This window comes from Pelodiscus sinensis, chromosome 7, assembly GCF_049634645.1.
Source record: "Pelodiscus sinensis isolate JC-2024 chromosome 7, ASM4963464v1, whole genome shotgun sequence".
NCBI classification, from domain to species: domain Eukaryota; kingdom Metazoa; phylum Chordata; order Testudines; family Trionychidae; genus Pelodiscus; species Pelodiscus sinensis.
Window position 1 is genome coordinate 16268662 of NC_134717.1, and position 16373 is coordinate 16285034.

Consider the following 16373-nt stretch of genomic DNA (forward strand, 5'->3'; position numbering starts at 1 on the left):
CAAACAGCAAACCGCAGTCAATGGAAGCCACAAGGCTCCATGGCGGTGGAGCTGATAAGTAAACAAACAGAGTGGCCCAGTTGCAGCTTTCTTAGAGTGGGTCTGTGGACCACTTTAAGAAAAACTGAGATAGCGTAAGTCAACATAGCTCCAAATAAATCAATTTAATCAATCTATTTACGCCAGTTAAAGATCTAGTCCAACATCTTAAAAGGGAAAGTTTCACAAAATGAATTGCATAACTGGAGAAGATCAATGACTTCAGAAATTACTTAGCATTATCAAACGCCAACATTTGACCTAAGACTTTGAGCCCAGCACTACAGAGTGGATGAGTAGGGCAATATGAGGACGTGCTCCTGAGCTATTAGAATCCTCCATCTGAATCTTGATTACTTCTAGTGTCTGTTGGTTGCTAAAAGCCTCTGGGTTGCCAACTGCCCTGCCGTGCACCAGCAGTTCCCATTGGCTAGGGGCTGGGTCAATATGCCATGACCACCCCTCAGTCTAGCAGCTGGAGGGAAATACCAGCTGCTTCCAGGAGCAGCATGGAGACAAGGTGCCCTCTACACTGCCAACCAGAATTTTAACAGCTCGAGCAGCAGTTGCCACTAGGGACCCTTTTTGACCAGGAGTTCCAGTCAAAAACCAGATTCCTGGGAATCCTAGCTTCTGTTCATTTCAACTGGTCACTATTAGCCACAATAATATACGAAATCCTTTGCCTGCCTCTAAATATAGATAACCAGCTGCAACCAGCTGAACATTCTCAACCATAATTTTCATTAAAAGAGGAAGGAAAAGAAACTCATATGATTATGGAGCAAACAGCATCTTTAGCCCCTCCTAATCTCATCAAGTGCACACTCTTCCAGATTTCAGGTCTTTAAAGGTATTTCCAAGCTTTGGGACCCTGTCATCCAGAATGGACCTAGAAAGTTTACATACAATGAAAAAGCCCCAGAGGCTGAGCCCCATGAGCCAAAATCGGTCAGCACACACCAGGAACCATTTTTCTTGGCTTTGGAGACATACTCTTAGTCATCATCTGGCTCTGGGTGGAACCACATGATTCCCTCACTTTTCAGGCCTGGGTAATAGTCACGATTATCTCAGGATATCTAATTTAGTCTCAGACCCTGAAGCTCTGTCCCCTCTTTGAGGACAATGACAATGGGAAAATTGGTTACCAGATAGCATCCTTATAACTAAAATAATATTTATTCAGGACAAAAGCATTTCTAAGAAATCCAGACCTTAAAAAACAATAAAATAGACTATATGCACATCTAGTATGTCCCTTAGGCTTACCATTCCCTGTATCTGAGAAGGCACAACTTTTTGAGACTCCCTCTGCAGTCTCTGTCTCTTCTTCCACAACTTCTGAGAAACACTTTTCACAATTTAGTGTTCTTTTGCTTTCCAGACTCCAAGCAAAACAAAGCTAGCAACCTGTGGGAGACAAGATCCTTGAACCTAACAGCTTGCCCCTTTGTCTTTCAAGTGCGGGTGGGAATGACCTTATCTAGATCTATTGTGCCACTTTTCACTTTGCTCTTTCCACAGCCCCACCTTACATTAGAGCTATTTAGTCATACAAGAAGTTCTAATAACATACAGTAACTTCACCACACTGAACAACATTAATAAAATTATTACACATCAGGAATTTTAGATTATTACACAGCAATTCTACATCTGCCACAAAATAAACCCTGTATTTGCCTATTTATCATAAACCAAAATTATATAGTCCTATCTTAGGCAACACATTTCCTGTCATAAATGAAAACTCAGCCTGAGAAATGACTGCAAGATTTCACTCCATGATGGTTATTCACAGAAGTAAGGCTTAAAGAAGCTTCAAACGTCAAGCTTCATGTAACAGATTTTATATTAATTATCAGGAAGGATACTCTTGCAGTTATAGACTTGGAAAATTATAGCATTAATACTCTCGGCCTACAGCATGTGAAAACATGTACATAGGCAGAGATCACACAGATGGAACTGTTAGCTCTGTGTTATAAAAATTATCCGTAAAAAGAATGTGGGAAAACATAGGAAGCTATAAAATTATTTTTAAAAATACTACAAATTTGATATCGCCATTCTATTACTTTATCTAACTAGATTGTTATATGACCCGACACCCCTTCCATATTCTGAGGCGCTACCAAAACTATGGGTGTGTCTAGACTACTGAGTTTTGTCGACAAAAGTGGACTTTTGTCGACAAAACTATACCAGCGTCTACACTACCGCTGAGTTCTGTCGACATAACGTCGACAGAACTCAGCAGTTTTGTCGACACTGGTATACCTCATTTTACGAGGCATAACACCTTCTGTCGACAGAGTTCAGTCGACAGAAGGTGTTATTGCCTGTAGGGTTGCGTCTAGACTACAGGGTTCTGTCGACAAAGCAGCTTGCTTTGTCGACAGAACTCAATGTGTCTGGACGCTCTTTGTCGACAGAAGTTTTGTCGACAGATACTGTCGACAAAACTTCTGTCGACAAAATCCGGTAGTCTAGACGTACCCTATGACACAATCAAGTATGTCTCTATTTCTCTCACACAAGACAGCAAGCAGTTTGGGGCTTTGAGCCAGTTGTTGTTTTATTGCTAACCTGATCACATGCAGCATGAAGAATAGTACTCAAGGATAAATTCAGCACAATGTGAAGAACTCCACATTACTGCTGCCTTTTAGTAGTTTTCGCAATACCTGTCTGTTTCTCCCTGAATGAAGAGTCAAATAGTGAATGCTGTACTGAAAACTTTTTTTTGAAAGTGAAAAGTATACAACATAGTTATTTACTCCTAGAAACAAATTTCAAGTTCCATGCTTTGAGAACCATGAAAGAAGTTTTAGGAAAGTTGTGAACTAGGGAAAGCAAGTTTAAAAGAAATTAAAAACCTGAACTATTACATATATATATATCATCATTAAAATTTGTTTTCAGATTTGCTTATACTTTGGGAAAATGTAAGCTGAAACTTCAAATTTTAGAAACTTATCTTTTAGTACAGACTGTAGTCTGGTTCAGTATAGATGGCAGCAGAAATAAATTAATAAATTTGAAATATATTGATGTGTTTTGAGCAAAGAGAAATTTTCTATTATACATTTAAATTAAAATATCAGATTACAGCACGTCTGAGTTTTGTGCTCACCCATGCTGCCTGCTTTCAACAACCTAATAACTAATAAATCTGATGAAAATTAATTGTCTTGACAGCTAGCATAAAAATTGTGAAGGTACAAAGGAAAAATGCTATGGGCAGCATTTTCTATCTGAGCAGGACAGTAGCTATGGAAACTATCTTTAGAGCCAACTGGCCTTCATCCCAGAACAACATATAAAATAAAAATGCTACTTACACTCAGAGTCAATGGCAGCAGCTGTAATTTTCATCCAGTCTACCCTTGCTAAACATTAGTTAAAATTAAATCTTCAATGATTCAATGAGAATTAGCCATAGCATATCCTACGTATTTAAAAAACATAAAAGATGCATAGAGATGCTTTCATGTTGCTATTTATGTACTGTATACTGATATCACATCATTATTATAAGAGATTGAAAAACCATCAGATACAATCTAAAATAAAATCAGTATACAGATATTTTAGATTCCTAACTGAAAATGTATTTTACTAATCACTAAATAATCTAAATATTTTTTATTTTATTCTTAGTACTGATACTTTCAACCAATGAAACAAAAAATCCAATCTCACTTAATTCTCTACTTGTCATTTTTTTTATAAATGAATATACTTACACTGATCCTCTGAGAACAGTTTTTCTGCTATAATTCCCTCAGAACTCAACCCACAAATGCTGTATTATCAATTACTAGTCTGACAGAACCATAGCTTTTCCAATTTATGATCGCCTATCTATGGAAAACTAGACATCACATAAGACACAAATAATCAGTACCAGAGATATATTGAGTCAAAAATATCTGAGAACCCCAATCTGCCACACAAAACAGTTATTGTAGGACAGTAATATTAAATTATTAATGATCCACTTAAACTTTGAAGAAATATGTTTTCTTTATAGATTGGTACCCAGAAAGTAGTGAAAGATTTCATTCATTAAGAAGCCTAGCAACCTGGAAGTAGGCAAGAGTGGAATGTTTCAAGTATACATACATTTCCTTCTTGGCATAGGTTAGCATTTCACTAAACTATACTGTCTTCTGACATGTACCGGTAGATTCAAATGCTATTTTCCATCTCAGACACTCTGGGCAACACTTGCTGCACATTTTTTAAAATGTTTTGGCCAAATCCTGCAAATTAATTGGTTTGACTGCACTGCAATCCACAAAATACCCACTGAACCTTATAGGTACCTAAGTTTCTCCCTAAGCATGTTATGCTGCTTTCATGTGTTCAGATGCTTATCTCACTTAAGCACCAAAGCAAGTCACAAACTGGACAAAGTCTCCAGGGGCAGCCATGTTAGTCTGTAACTGAAAAAACTTAAACAACGAATGGTACTGCAACACCTTAAAGACTAACAAAAAATGTAGATAGTATCATGAGCCTCTCTCTCATGATACTATCTACATTTCTGTTAATCTCTAAACTGAAGAAAGACAGACAGTCAGCCATCTATCTCAAAAGGAGCAGCGTCAGCAGGAGAGACTGAGGGAGCTCCATATCAAAGTATCCCACAGCTCAGGGATTAAAGGTGGGAGACAGCTCTTTCCCCCTACTCTAGCAGAGATGGGGGATTGAACTTGGATCTTTCCCATCCCAGGTGAGTGTTATAACCTTATAACTAAAGCTTATAAGGTGAAAATTTGCCTCCTTATTTCCATTCACCTGAAGAAGTGGGCTGTGCCCCCAAAAGCTCATGATACCATCTACTTTTTTTTTGTAGTCTCTAAAATGTTGCAGAGCTATTCATTGTTTTTTACATTTTTGCATGATCAAGTCTCTCAATCTACATAAATTAAGATGTCATACCTACCAGATGCTAATGACCTGTGCTAGGTGTTGAGTGCAATCAACGCCCAGTAAGTTTAGTGGAGATCAAGGGCTTTCAACACTTTGCAGGATTTGACCTTTAGTCATTGTCACTTTTTAAAGTTATTGAAAACACAGCATGAAGGCAGAGAGTTGATGAAGGTTTATAGGTATGTAAACTCTGTGTGCCAATGATGCTGTGTGTCAATAACTGTAAACAACTGATTAATTATCTTTATTTATTTTAAAGTACCCCAGAACAGTTGAGGACTTATATCCAAAAACATATCTATGTGGCAGAACAAAATTGACAAGCTGTGAAACACAACACTTAACGTTTGGTGTATATGGACATCTAAAGCTCAGAGGCAGGCATCATAGTGTGTCTTTCACTCTAACATGCTGGTTTCATAGAAAAACTGCACATCGTGTCCTTCTGTTACTTCAAGATCAGCTGTAGGAAAAGCATATGGGCTAGTTTCTCAGCAGTCATAAATTGGTGCAGTCCCCTTTTGATCACTGCAGTTATGGTGATTTGCACATATTTGAGAATCTGGCCTAAAACAGTGTAAACAGTGTGTCATTTTTTATTCCATTAACTCTCTATAGGAATTTTGGCATTAACTTAAAGGAAGTAGGATCAGACCCTTAGCCTGCCATGCACTTTTTTTTTGCTGCAGAAGCAAATGAGCAAATTACTATTTTTGTATATTCCAGGCCTGGAAGTTAAAACCATCCCCTTCCTGTGAATAGAGACAGCTGCTAGGAAACTTGCTGATTGGAGTGCCTATGTATTGATTCCCAGCTGCTGTTAGATTGCACCTATTGAGCCCATGATAAAAGCCCTGTAGCATTGTCCAGGCCCACCAGCCTGCCTTTTCATACTCTTATCTGTGACCTTCCATGAACTTCCAGGTGGACTTCCCATAATACATCATTTGCCTCAACTAAAAATATCTCTATTAAGCCTCCTTCTCCATACAAAAGGGAGAGCTTAAAGCAAAATTTACTAAAGGTTCTAAAACTGATCACATTCCTCACTTATTTGTAAATTTGTACTTTAAGTCAAGTAGATTTTGCTATCAAAATGTTTGATGCAATGTTTCAGAAACATGTTCCTAGTTGCTGTACATATTAAAACTGATGAATTATATAAGATCATAACAAAGAATTTGCTTTTTAAGATCAGAAATGCTCCACAGGTTTCTTAGTCATAATGACCTCTAAAATATGTTAATGGTCAAAAACAGGGGATCAAATCCAGCTTACCTGGCCTGCATGAACAGCCCTGCTACTATTTACATGAGCAGAACAGTAAGATCTGACTACAAGGGTGATGTATCTATCCTGGAATAACTGTGGATGTGGAAAGTCTTTTTAAAACATTAAAAAAGAGGCATTAAAACAAACGCCGTATCTGTTTCATTATATAGCTTATACATCAAAGCTCATGTCTTTTTCCACCTAATATATTTCATAGTATAATTTGAAAATTTTAGATGTCACACAAAATTTTAGTGGGAATGGAATGCTCTTCAAAATGGCATTCACTGTCATTCAAGTCATGCTGCTGAGGGTGGCATAGCACCCTGTTCAAAAAAGGTATTCTTCATAGGCGGTAAGTGAAGGCCCAGTCGGGGACAGCAAGCACAAGCCCCACCCCTTCTTCCCAAAGTCACATCCCTTTCCCCAAGACTATGCCTCTTCAACAACCTGCCCACTTTCCTCAGCCAAGCCCTGCCCAACCCCAGCCTGAAGCCTGATCCTTCCTGGTCACCCAGAGTGCTGGGGCTGTCACACAACAGACCCAGCTCTCCCTAGCAGCCGAGGAACCAAGCTGCTTCACCATAGGCCCAGTCCTCCCTGGCAGCCAGGCACTGTAGGCAGTTTTGAAAAGGCAATGCCTTCCTTTGCCTACATTACCCACCGCACATGGTAGCCTCCATGTGGTATGACCGGAGACCATGCCGGCAAAGGCAGGCCTACACCATTCCCAGAAATATCAGAATGTCCAGCAGTCTGCGCTGGGAATGTGGCAGTGATCACTTGCCACTCACTGGGCCAGGATTAGGGTTGCAGTTCAGGTGGCTCCTGACACCACAATGCACTGCACCCTCTGGGACAATGCAGATCACCAAGTCCAGATGCAGTGCATGAGAGCTGGGGACCAAGTGTTCATCATCAAGAGGATATATTTACGGAATGATCCTTCAGAGGAGATCAAGCAAACCCTATGGCTGTGTCTACACTGGGCCATTTATTCTGGAAAAGCAGCCGCTTTTCCAGAATAAGCTGTGAGCTGTCTACACTGGCCGCTTGCTTTTCCGGAAAAGCAATGATGATCTAATGTAAAATCGTCATTGTTTTTCCGGAAAAACTATGCTGCTCCCGTTCAGGCAAAAGTCCTTTTCCGGAAAAACTGTTCCGGAAAAGGGCCAGTATAGACAGCACAGTAGTCTTTTCTGCAAAAAAACCCCGATCGCGAAAATGACGATCGGGGCTTTTTTGCGGAAAAGCATATTGCCAATGTAGACGCGCTTTTCCGGAAATACTTATAACGGAAAAACTGTTCTGTTTTAAGCATTTCCGGAAAAGGGTACCAGTGTAGACGTAGCCTATGTCTGGGCACTTTTAAGTAACACTGTGAAGCCTCTCTCATAGGTAAAAACCTTTACACCACAGTAATGACAATCACAACAAATAACATTCCCATCCCAAAAAATAAAAATAAAAATGTCTAAGAAGCCATCAGACGAAAAGAGAAAACACACCAAAAATTATCCAAAGCAGATTTTTTTACCCCAGCAAAGCACAGAAGCATAATACTTCATGATGGCCACATGGGACCTCACTGTTGCTATTGATTTTATGTGCAGAGAACTCATATGCTACATTGATAGATGGAAGTCTGAGAGATGGTAAATGAAAAAAAATTCTGAATAAGAAAACAATGAAGAGTGTCCATTTGGTTTAACACATATGAATTCACTCAAATAATCCTTGGTGAAAAAAATCTGGACACCCATTGTATGCAATATGTGTCAAAAATACAATGCAAATCAAAAAGAGTTCACTTTTCCTTACTAAATATTAGGAAATACAGACTATATAGTAATTTCTGAGGCTTTGCAGGCAAATATCAGTAAAAGTAAGAATGTGTTTGTTTTGACAAGGACAAAGCTTGACATAAATACAATAGTGTGTGGTATGTGAGCACGATAAAATTCAGTTTCTTTTGGTAGCTATTATTTTACTCATCAATAACCACTAGGAATTAAGTTGTTACATTTCACTCTGCAGCCATCTACAAAAAACTATCCATGGCAACACTAGCAAAGCCAATATCACATGAAAGAGAAATAGCTAGTCAAACGTACACTATGAAATGAATCTAAGAGCTTCCTAAGCTCATGTGTCACATTTAAGCAGCCAAGATCAGAAGCAATCCCAATATTCACATGAACCCATGCTATATGTTTTAAGTGGACAATATTTTTATATTGTGCATGTTGGCATGCAAAATCCCAATATCACCAATGAGCATCATTCTGATTTCACTTTCAATAAAAAACAGAAACTGCTGCAGCAGAACGTAACTGGTGTGACATAAAAGTCAAGCACAGCGTGTTTTGACTATGGCTCAGTAGGTATGGATTTGAGAAAATATCAAGAGGAAAGAATCATTTACTCCTCAGGACTTTGAATCAGCCTTTTTTATATATTTACACATGATATTAGAACTGGACTAATAACTCAGTTTGCTGGAAGTTCTGAAAAAACTTGCTTCCGTCTGAACCAGAAAATTCAGAGAAACTTTAGTAAATTGAAAAGCTTAACAAAAATGTCTTTGAATAGTCAAATGAACTGTTTCCTTTCAATTTATTTCCAGGTACTTCTTAAACATAAAAGCAAACGGAAATAAAGGGCTAGATTCACAAAATAGGGAGAGGGAGAAGAAAGTGATGATGCCCATTTCATAAGCTTTTAGCTTAGTGGAAAGGGTGTAGTGATTTGAACTTGGATCTCTCAGAATGAAAGGCAGTACACACCCGTGCAACTCAGTCTCTCCTGTTAAGGCTGATCCATTTTCTTTTAGGGTTGCCAATCCTCAAGGATTTTCCTGGAGTCTCTAGAAGATTAATCCCAATCAAGATAGGCAATCCTGCTTTCTATACAATACTTTAACAGTCAGAGAAAGTGCAAAAGAGAAATGACATTATGGTCTGGTGGTTAGTGTAATGCTGGCAGAACAGGTGCCAGCTCATGCCATGGCTTCAGGCCTTTGTCAAGCACTGACAAATTCATTACTGGAAACTAATCTGTTTCGGCTTCATATTAGTATGGTTACGATGGGTATTGGACTTCTAACTATGTCTTTAGACTTTATGAAATGTGTCTAAGTTTCTACATGCATTAATCTCACATAATATTTTATCACTTGCTATAAGGTAATATTTCATTTTTGCTTTGCATCTGTAAAAATATGTTTGTTCTCAAACTGTGAGCACAGAGTCTTCTCCTGCCCTCGAGGAAGGCCTATCAAAATTGAATGGGCCATTGTGGGACATCATAATACAAAGACTTTGTTAACTGCTTCTTCGCAGGTAGCCACCATCAGTTTGAATACAGGAAGAGTCTGAAGGAAAACTTTTCCTCTCTTTTGCTCTTTGGACTGACACTCTCACAGGGCCAGAGCTATAAAACAGAAGCAGAGATCCCCAGGGCCAACCTGAGTTAACCGTAAAAGACATTCAGAGCTGACAGCTTACTGCAACCAACTCCTCTTAAAACTATAGACAAGTGCTTCTCAACTAAAGGTCTGGGGCCCGCAAGGGGCTGTGAGCAGATTTCAAGTGGTTCACCAAGCAGGACCAGAGTTGGACTCACTGGGACCCAGGACAGAAACCCAAAGTCTACACTGCCCCTTTATGGCACTGTAACTTTCTGGCTAAGAGATGTGTAAAACACACCTTGAGTGCAGCAAGTTCCAGTGCTGTAAAGTGCTAGTGGAAATGGACTCCCATCTCCCAGCTCTGTTAGCTACTCCTCTCCTGGAGATGGTTTACATTAAGGATGTAAGGGTGTGTCTAGACTACATGCCTCCGTCGACGGAGGCATGTAGATTAGCCAGATCGGCAGAGGGAAATGAAGCCGCGATTAAAATAATCGCGGCTTCATTTAAATTTAAATGGCTGCCCCGCTCTGCCGATCAGCTGTTTGTCGACAGATCGAGGCAGTCTGGACGCGACGCGCCGACAAAGAAGCCTTTCTTGATCGGCACAGGTAAACCTGGTTTCACGAGGCATACCTGTGCCGATCAAGAAAGGCTTCTTTGTCAGCGCGGCGCGTCCAGACTGCCCCGATCTGCCGACAAACAGCTGATCGGCAGAGCGGGGCAGCCATTTAAATTTAAATGAAGCCGCGATTATTTTAATAGCGGCTTCATTTCCCTCTGCTGATCTGGCTAATCTACATGCCTCCATCGACGGAGGCATGTAGTTTAGACGTACCCTAAGCGACTAGTCAACTAGTGGACTACCCAATAAGCAAATGCTTATCGGATAGTCAACTAGTGACTCAACCAGTCGCTTCCCCCACCCTTGCTGCCTCTATCAGAGAAAGGTAGCAAATGCGGGAGCAGGATCCGATGCCGGAGGGATCCAGCTTAAAAGCTCTTATACATTTCAAAAGCAAAGCATCACCGGGCGCACAGGGCTAGCAGGGGACTGTTGGAGTCCCCTTCTGGCCATGCTCCCCACGGCATTTCCACCTTCAAAATGTAGCAAGAGCTGGCAAGATTCTTGTTACATCGACCATTCAATTAGTTCATTAATCTAAATTTAACATCCTTAGTTTACACAGAGCACTGTTCCACAGCCACAATTTCATTTTAATTTATAGCACTCCCAAGCTGCACTTTAATTTTAAAAGTATAAACAAAGCCAAAGAAAGCACAGGGCTGAAGTACAGGACAGTAAGCCCCACCATCTAGGGCTGAAGCAGAAACCTGAGTAACTTAGCTTGGTGGGGCACACCGGCAATTACCAGGCTTGTTACTCCTTAACACTGGCCCTGTGGTTTCTATGCAGAAAACCAGTTATGCCACAGATAGGCCATGGAGTTTTTATAGCAGATTGCAGGGGATATATGGCTCAAAAAAAAAGGCTGAGAACCCCTGCCAGAGGCTGCCATTCCTTTGCATATATATGCTTGCCTCCTTTAAACTTGTAATAACTCCCTCGTTTCTTTTCTAAGTTAATAGATACTTAGATAGCTTAGTATGGGACTGATTACAAGACTTGTCTTTGGCGTTAGATCTGAGATACAAATTCGCCTGGGGTAAGTCATTGGGACTGGAAACAATTGGAATATTTTGTGATCTTTGGTGGACAGGCTTACTGGTTAATCATGTAATCGTCTACATGATGACATCCCTAATAGGAATACATGGTCAGTTTTCAGAATGGAGAGGGGTAACTAATGGTGTCCCTGAGGGGTCTATACTGGGACCAATCCTATTCAACATATTCATAAATTGTTGAAAAGGGTAATCAGTGAAGTGCCAAAATTTGCAGATGATACTAAATTTCTCGAGGTTCAGTAGACTTCCAATAATCCAGCATCTTTGGGATCTAGGTGGTGCCGGATTATCGGATATGCTGGAGTATCAGGAGGTACTGCATGCTCCCAACCCAATCCCGCTCCCCCACCAACCTTATGCTTGGGTCCCGGAACCACCAATACACATGTGCGTCTCCCTCCAGGCACTGGGGCACGTGCGCTGAGTGGCCGGCTTTTCAATGAGCTGGTCGGGACACCGTTCATAACCCAATCTCCCTTCCCTTCCGCAGAGCCAAACACCTCCCCTCCCTGCTATAACCAAGCCCTCTTCCCTTCCTTTTCCCTGGAGCCAAACACTTCTCCTCCCCGCTGTAACCCAATCCCACTCCCCCACCCCAACCTTATGCTCGGGTTCTGGAACAGCCGCTGAGCAGCCAACTTTTCAATGAGCTGGCCAGGACGCCGCGCATAACCCACTCCCCCATACCCGTCCCCTCTCCTTCTCCAGAGCCAAACACCTCCCCTCCCTGCTGTAACCCACGTGAAAGTGGCTGACCTGAGCGGTTCCAGGTTCCATCCTGCTTCCGTCAGGAGCGATTGCCATTTTGATGCTGGACTATCGGGAGTGCCGGACAACTGGGTACCAGACTATTGGAGTTTTACTGTATTTAAGTTCTCAAGCAAACTACAAAGGGTTTCTAAAAGATCTCACAAAACTGGGTAACTGGGCAACAAAATGGCAGATGAAATTCAAATGCCAAGTAATGCATATTGGAAAACATAATCCCAACTATATATATAAAATGACTGGGTTTAAATTAGTTGTTATCAGTCAAGAAAGAGATCTTGCAGCCAACGTGGATAGTTCTCTGAAAACATCCACTCAATGTGCAGCGACAGTCAAAAGAAACCCTGAATGTTGGGAATCCTCAAGAAATAGATACATAATAAGACTGAAAATAACTTATTGCCTTTTTATAAATCAATGGTATGTCCACATCTTGAATACCATGTGCAGATGTGGTCACCTCATTAAAAAAACTAGATATACTGGAATTGGAAAAGGTTCAGAAAAGGGCAACAAAAATTATTAAAGACATGAAATGGCTGCCATATGAGGAGAGATTAATATGACCGGAACTTTTCAGCTTGACATTTGAGACATATGATAGAGGTCTATAAAATCATGGCTGGTGTGGAGAAAGTAAATAAGGAAATAAGGAAAAGTTATTTACTTCTTCCCATAATACAAGAACTAGGGGGTCAGCAAATAAAATTAATAGGCAGCAGATTTAAAATAAACAAACAGAAGTATTTCTTCACATAACACTCAGTCAGCCTGTGGAATTCCCTGCCAGAGAATTTTGTGAAAGCTGAGACTTTACAGGGCTCAAAAAATAATTGGATAAATTCATGGACGATAGTCCCTCAATGGCTGTTAGCCAGGATGGGCAGGGCTGAAAATGGATGACAAAGGATAGATCATTTGAGGATTACTTGTTCTGTTCATTTCCTCTGGGGCACCTGGCACTGTGTTAAATGGACCTTTAGTGTGACGCTTTGAGGTCATTCTTAGGGTTTGTGAGCCCTACTAAACATTTCTTCACTAGCCTGTAACAAGCACATGTAACAGAGATATGCATTTTTCCTAAGTGCAGGACAAGTCAGTGGTGAATAGATTCATTTGCAACCTAAGATATAGAAGGACACGAACTGTTTACATTAATTCTGGAAACACATAGTGAACATTCATAAACTTGGATAATAGGGATGTGAATGGTTAACCAGCAAGCATCACCCTTAACAGCTGAATTTTACTGATTATGGTTAACCAGCAGGGGTTAGAGCACCCACCAACTGCTGCAGGAAGAGTCTACTCCAGCCTTGTGGCGCTCGCCACAGTAGAGGAGCTCCAGCCCAGCCAGAAAAGCCCCTGTCTGTGGCAGGCCTGGACATAAAATGTTACGTCCCTACCTGCCCCTGTTTAATTGGTTAACTGGTTAAACATAATGTTTAACTGGTTAACTGATTAACTGGGATTACACATCCCCACTGGATGATATGAAATTGCAAATGTAACTTAAGCCACGTCTTCACTTGCAAGAAGATTGACGCTGCAGCAGTTGATCTTCCAATGTTTGATTTAGCGGGTCTAATAAAGACCCGCTAAATCAAATGCTGAGGGCTCCCCCCTTAGAGCTAGTAATCCTACTTCTCGTGAGGGGTAAGGGAAGTTGACGGGAGCATTTCTCCCACTGACCACCCGCTGTGAGGACAGCACTGAAGCTCATCTTAAGGTATATCAACTACAGCTACGTTTTTTACATAGCTTGACTTGTGTACCTTAAGCCGAGGTTCCCCTGTATTGCTTATGATCTGTAGTGCAAGCAAAATAACTCCCTTTTAAAAGAAATGTCTACCTCCGGGCCAGATGATGACTTCAGTCCCATCACTGACAATCCAGAAAAAACTCAGTGGAGGCAAAGGAAGTAAAAACTCCAGTGAAGTTACTCCTAATTTATATTGATTCTAGCTCCAGATCTCAATGACTAGATTTCAAGCACTGTAAACTAAATCCAAAAGCAAAAATTACTGAAATGTAATAAATTCCCTATGTTTCCTCAATTAACCAAGGAAAGTAAAAACAGCAATCTAGATATTCGGATCAGAAGAAATGTTTTTATTTAATCATCACATAACTATCACTTGCATTAAAATTTCTAGGAAAATAATCCTACAATTTTTGAATATTAAACAGTACATTCCCAACTACATTTAAAAACAGAACTTGTCAGTTCTGACATCTCAGAGTAAATTTTATTGACCTACTAACCTGTAACTCTGGGAAGCCTGGAACTAAAAATGCAATAATGGCTAGCAAATACAAGTCTCCAAACAAAGTGTAATAACCTTGAGTAAACTACTGCCAAGCAAAAGTCCAGTAGATCAAACAGTTCCCACGATGCCTTGTTATATTAACTTGTGAAAAGGTCCCATGATATCTCCACAGTCATGCACAATAAGAGACTGCTGCACTTTTGTTTACTTACATAGCTTATCTGCAATCCAGAAATGTATACAGTCAATCCCTCAGATGTAAATCACTTGCCTGTGAACTGTTACCTTGCTTGTTAAAAACTTAGCAAACATTCGAATGATAAACAATATCAATTTTTAAAGCACAAATCTACAAGGAGTAGTCTGTAAACCATTTAAACAATTAGGCCGGAAGTATTACCTACAGTTATGAGAACAAACGGATTATCTAAAAGACATGATTAAAATTGAATATGAAATTAGCAACAATGCTTGTTTGGGTGAAAGTGGATAATTCTTAAAGCAAGCAAGCTCCAAGGTCAATTTCTGTCTTTATCCACCTTTAAGTTTTCAGGAAAACTTTTAATTTAAGGAGCAACTCACACAGAGGATGATAGTCTAAAACTGTGCTCTATAGACAACAACTGAACAACTGAAAGGGTTTTGGAATACTATGAACAGCAATTCATCATTTCACACTTTATTTTTAAGTTTATTTTACATTCTCCTATCCTTTTCTCTTTGAATATGAACTAAATGTGACTATATTTCATTTCCTTCTGAACTTGTTTCTTTCCACCAATATATGATGTGATTACTTAGGCCAAGTTTTGTGTTTGTTTTTAAAACCTCTTCACTTCAACTGGAACAAACATTTATTAGGATATTTCTTAATGCATCATAATACAAAAAGAGAAAGAAAACCTGGCTCATCTGAAGCAACAGGACTGAAATGTTTACACTAAGGAAGTAATACACAGTATAAAAAGCATACAGTACAAAAAGCAAACATCAGATTGTGTACCATAGTGCTGCTCAAGACAAAACCTTAACAAATTAAATTCATTAAACTTCCCTCTACTCAAAAATGCACAACCTCCTACTTAAAGATTTCATATAACCAAGATTCAGGTGATTTTTTTTCCTAAGGAAACACAATGTTTATAGACTTAAGGTAAAGTATTCTTAAACACTTTACAAGGAAGGAAAGAGCTGCTCAGCACAAATTAGCATAAACATTAACTAAATATTTGGTTAGTCCAGGTTTCTCACCCACAGCTCTGGAAGTGATTCCAAACTCAGCCAACCAGACCATTTTTGAATCATTAGATAAAACAATTACTGTTCATATTAAGCACACAGCCACACACAGAAAACACAGAGCATTCTTTCTGTGTACTTTGTTACCTGTAGTGTACTCCTCTGGTTAGGAAGAAGGGAGAGTGACCAGCTTTCATACAAGGTGGAGAGTGAGGGCCAGGAGGTGGAAGATGGGAAAACAGATATTTCTATTATCTGCAACAAATTGATTTCGTTAACAAATTGTTTCCGGAGAGCTTTCAAGCATCCTTCTGGGTCAGTAGGATAGGTCTGTTTCAATGATCAGACACAGAAGTAAAATTACATAAAAAGCTTCGTTTATCTGAATCAACAGAAGCATACATAATGAAGGGTAGAAATGAAAGCTCTGCCGCAGTCGCACAGAAAGCCTCGATAAAGCAGCCACATCACAAGTGGGAAGGCACTGGGATTAATTTTTAAAGATTAAACATTCTAATCGTTCTAAAATAGGCGCGCGTGCACACAGACACAGGTATACACACAGGCGGGGGGGGGGTAGAAAGCTTTGGTGCCTCAGTCTCACTGGTCATCTTTAAAAGATCATATTTCTGGGCCATCCATCAGAATTAAGCTGCTTATGGATGCGTAGCAATTCGGCGCATGGAGTTGCCAGTAGCAACAGGGCACACAATTGTGCAGCCTCCCTCACTCGGGAGCAGCAG

At 40.1% G+C, this 16373-nt stretch overlaps 1 protein-coding gene across 11 annotated transcripts in view; it reads right to left on the minus strand.

The window, feature by feature from the left end:
- NCKAP5 (NCK associated protein 5) overlaps nt 1-16373 on the minus strand; it is a 652533-nt gene that overhangs the window by 399869 nt on the left and 236291 nt on the right. The window contains exon 1 of one of the 11 annotated variants that reach the window (XM_014580893.3): nt 15778-16144. The exons of the other annotated variants lie outside the window; for them this stretch is intronic. Within the exon in view, the coding sequence (XP_014436379.2) occupies nt 15778-15827 (50 nt within the window). The 5' untranslated portion in view covers nt 15828-16144. Of the gene's footprint in view, nt 1-15777; nt 16145-16373 lie in introns of those variants that run through there. 11 annotated transcript variants of the gene reach the window in all.